General features: G+C 49.7%; 1 protein-coding gene across 1 annotated transcript in view; it reads right to left on the bottom strand.

Moving 5' to 3' along the window:
• Positions 1 to 509: 509 nt before the first annotated feature.
• The window catches only part of LOC106956188 (stromelysin-3-like), a 22,949-nt gene continuing 19,304 nt past the window's right edge, over positions 510 to 4,154 (bottom strand). Inside the window, exons 2-8 of the mRNA XM_015046856.1 lie at positions 3,161 to 3,426; positions 2,875 to 3,018; positions 2,067 to 2,200; positions 1,776 to 1,990; positions 1,351 to 1,555; positions 930 to 1,190; positions 510 to 855 (exon numbers count right to left, since the gene is read on the bottom strand). Coding sequence (XP_014902342.1) covers positions 734 to 855; positions 930 to 1,190; positions 1,351 to 1,555; positions 1,776 to 1,990; positions 2,067 to 2,200; positions 2,875 to 3,018; positions 3,161 to 3,426 — 1,347 coding nt within the window. The 3' untranslated portion in view covers positions 510 to 733. The remainder of the gene's footprint in view (positions 856 to 929; positions 1,191 to 1,350; positions 1,556 to 1,775; positions 1,991 to 2,066; positions 2,201 to 2,874; positions 3,019 to 3,160; positions 3,427 to 4,154) is intronic.

Raw genomic sequence — 4,154 nt, 5'->3', positions numbered from 1 at the left:
TTGTTTCCATCTGGTGAAGAAGGAAGTTGCTCTCAGTGTCTTCAGAGGTTTTTGTGTCGTTTCCTTCAGTGGTTCTTGGTGCAGCGCCCCCACAGGCCAGGAGGGGAACAGGTTGGTTTGACTCAGAACCACAGCAGCTGGAGGTGGAGCAGATGTTCTGGTTCCAGTAGAACCGGGTCGACTGGGCCATCAGGAGGGAAACCTCCTCAGTCTGATTGGTTTTGACCAGTTCATGTTTTTCTGTTACAGTTTAAAGCACAAAGTCACCAGAACTGGTTTAGCACCAGTATGTTTTACTGGTCAGAGGAATCATCAGCGTCCTGCACTGATTAGACACTTTAAATATAAAAACAAATGGCATATAGAAAAATAAAAACGTCTCTTCTTTAGGACTGAAGCGCATCAATAAACTTCCTGTGAAAGATGGAAGAACATCCAGCACAGATCTGAGTGAAGGAGTGAGAACGGTTCTAGGTCTGTAGCTCTACCGTCTGCCATGACTGAGGTTTGACCTGAAATAGCACCTTTAATAATCAAACTTAGCGACCATTTGATCGACTGGCTGTCAGTGGATGTGGCTCCTCGCACCAGGACAACTGGACCGGATCAGAACCGGACCCGGCTGCAGCTGGGAGGGACTGGTTCCTGTTGTACCCGAGGTGAGGAGTTCACATCCTAATGAAACGGCAATAACTCAGCAGATTATTCTCAGTTTGCCACTAAGTTTACGAATTTATGGAGACTCTGAGCAGCCGAAGAAATCCATCCCGATTCTGCGCGGGTACCCGTCCAGCACCTTCAGCGCCACCGGGTCCAATTTCCAGTAGTACAGCCCGCTCAGGAAGTTGGCGTAACCTGAGGGAGAAAGAGGTCCGATGGATGAAACCCTCAGAACCAGAGTCTCACCAGAACCGGGCCCAGAGTCTCACCGTAGCTGTCCAGAAAGGCGGCGTCGACGTGTCCAGGAAGCCCCGCCCACTCGTGCGTGCTGCGCGGATGGAGGTCGCTGACGCTGTTCTCCTGGACGCTGAAGGACCAGTAAAACGAAGACTTGAAGAGGTAGACCTTCTCGGCGCGGCCGTCCTCCCACCGCAGAGCCGCCTGGATGTCGGTGACCGGAAGGCCGAGCCGCTGCAGGGAGTCTGGGCCAGAAATCCTCCGCCCAGCGTCAAACACCCAGTAGCTGTCGCCTGCAGCCGAAACACAAACCCTTCAGGTCTGGATCCAACTGGACCAGCAGTTAATTGACCTCAAGAACTTCTTCGGTATGAAACTTTATTCAGAAGGAGAGAAGACTCTGCCAGCAGCTTCTTGGAGATGTGAGCAGAAGTGTTGGCTTTTCTTCTGTACCTTGGAAGAACCAGATGTTTCCAGACTTGTCTTCATATGCTGCGTCAATGTAGTCAGGAATACCGCTCCAGTGGCGCGAGGACAACGCCGGGTAGCCGCCTTGCAGACGCCTGTCACGGATTCGCCAAACATATTGAGACCTGAAGAAGAAGAGCTCTCCCCTGATCATGGACACGGCATCAAAGCTTGTCCTGCAGGCGTCCGGCTGGGGAAAACACACACCAGTTACTCTTTGGCCTAAAAACGTTAAACAGAGCAGCAGGGATAGAAAGTCTTGATTCAGTCCAGAACAGTTTCCTGTTTTGATCAGAAGTTCTTCTTGAAGGTCTTTCTATGACCTTTTTATTTTGTTAATTGGGAGTTAAAGACTTGATGACTGGATCAGGACTGCAGCTCTGAAGATCCAAACCGGATCAGGGTCTCACCAGTTCGGGTTCGATCTCGTTGGTGTCGGTTATGTCAGGCGGCGTGTACCGCGGCGGTCCGTATAGGTACTGGATGCCCCTCCTGTCGTCCTCACTGAGCTTCAGAGGGTAGGAGTCGCTGTAGAAGGGACACATGACCGCGTCGGGCTCCAGAGAGTGCTGCAGGCCCAGAACATGGCCGAACTCATGGGCTGCCACCTGCAGGAGGTCGGTACCTTCACAAAGACGAAGACGATCCAGGGATCACATCAGCTTCTCACACACAAACATGAACAGTCCCAGACATCTTACCGACGCTGTTGCCGACCGTCCAGTGTTCGTCGTAGTCAAAGTGGACCTCTCCCTCTTTCAGCGTGCGAGGGAAAAAAGCGTGGGCCAGAATTCCTCCAGGACCGTCGAACGGGAGGTCATCACCGTGCCAGTACCTACAGAACAACCGATCTCATCCTCTGACCAACATAAATCATTTCTGTTTCTGTAGTGACTCAGAAAACCATTGGCTGTAGAAACGGTACCATGCAGCAACGAACTACAAAACTCCCTTTCTGCCACTCGGCCTGTAAATGTAGCCTCAGATGTGTTCAGAAAAGTTTTTTTGGTTGTCGCTCTGATTTTACCCAATTGATAAACTCAACATCATGGATCATAACTGCTTCTGTTCGCCGGTTGAAATTCAACGAGAGAACTCGATCTCGACTCAAACCAGATGCCAGAACCACCTCAGAGCCAGAAAGCCTTCGTGGTCTAAAAGGTTTTGTAACTAATCTGGGAAGTTGCATCAGACTGGCGGAGCGCCGTCTGTAACCTCTCTGAACTCTGCAGGTCGAAGCAAAGATGGTCTGGCAGAGAAACGGAGCTCTGCTACGGCAAAGACGAAGACGCCACGCGACACGTCAGACTGAGGACTGGTTACTCTGAACGTCCTTCCTATTCCCTCAAACACACTGACTGCAGACCACAAGCCGGTATGACTTCTCAATATTGTTCAGGTCTGACTCACTTGTTTACATTTGTTCTATTACCAGTCACTAATAATTGCTCCAGAACGCGTTTTCAAACTAAAACCAGAACATCTGCTTTGTGTTCTTGGGTTTCTTACCTGTTGAAGTCGATGATGATGTCCGCTCTCTCGTTGATGACCTCTCTGAAGGTCAGAGGAGTGACCGCACCCCAAACCCCAAAGGCCTCCTCCAGGATGCGCCGAACTTTGTCTTCACTCATCTGCCAGGGAAAACGAACAATCCTGCACAGGAACATGTTTTCAAGGATGATGACCAAACAAATAGTGGACCAGAAAAGGACGGATGGCTTCAGGTCCATCACTGCAGCAGACCTTCAGATGACCTTCAGAGTCTGGAGGAGTCGGGTTGAAGGTCGCTTCTTACCGGTAGGTGAGGTCGGTTTTGTCCCAGCGTCCTCCAAACAGAGCAAATCTTTTGCCGCGCTCCTTTCTGCTCCTCTTCAGCAGCTTTGACCCGCTGAGCGGCGTTACTCTGGGGTAGTCTGGGACTCCACAGCGAGGACGGCTCCAGAACCCGGTCTCATTTCTGGACACCAGAACGGACTTTGAATGGTCCACTTGGGTCAGAGTGTCCTGTTTGTGTCGACCCCTCCGTTTTAGGACAACATGGCTGTTGCTGTGAGGCGATCCCTGCAGACAGAGGACAGTTTCTGATTTATTAAAGACTTTATTAGGGTTGTGCTACATGCTAACATTAGCGTACTTTAAGCTAATTATTGAAATATGTTGCAGAAATGTCAACACCCTCTGACCATGTGACGTCCAGCTCTGCCTAGACGAACTGAACAAACTCCCATAAAGCTGGTCAAAAACCAAGCAGCCTGATTTCGCTTTATTCAGTTGATTTCGGTGTAAAAATGGTGACAGTGCTGAAGGTCGGCTGCACAGACAGACAAGGATGTGAACCAAACTGATTTTATCGTAAACCTAAAGAGGACGGCGATGGACTGGTTATCCATGGATTTGGAGCCAACATTTTTTACAAGAAGATTAAACTTTATATATCCATAAGTAGATAAGATTCAATCAAATATGGCATCAGTAGCTCGCCATCATGTAGCCTAGCATGTAGCGGTTAGCATCCGGACTGCTGAGTCTGCTCTGGTGAAACAGGAAACGCCGTTTATGGCATAATGATCATGTGGAGTGAATTCAGGGAAAGTCGGCAATTTGATGAAAACAACGAAGATGCCAGGAGGGGAAAGGTTTGGGTCGGTTTTCTACAAGCTAACTAGACAAGTTAGCTCAACTTGAACAAACAGAAGCCTTGGCTAAGATGGCAAGAATCCCAGTTTCTGACCCTGACGTCCATCATGGCACCTCAACGTTCCTGTCAGTTAGCAGAGCAGGACCTGCTC

The sequence above is a fragment of the Poecilia latipinna genome, unplaced genomic scaffold (assembly GCF_001443285.1).
Source record: "Poecilia latipinna isolate Pla-1442-1.1 unplaced genomic scaffold, P_latipinna-1.0 Scaffold795, whole genome shotgun sequence".
Lineage (NCBI taxonomy): Eukaryota > Metazoa > Chordata > Actinopteri > Cyprinodontiformes > Poeciliidae > Poecilia > Poecilia latipinna.
This window is presented reverse-complemented; position numbering and strand designations above follow the sequence as displayed.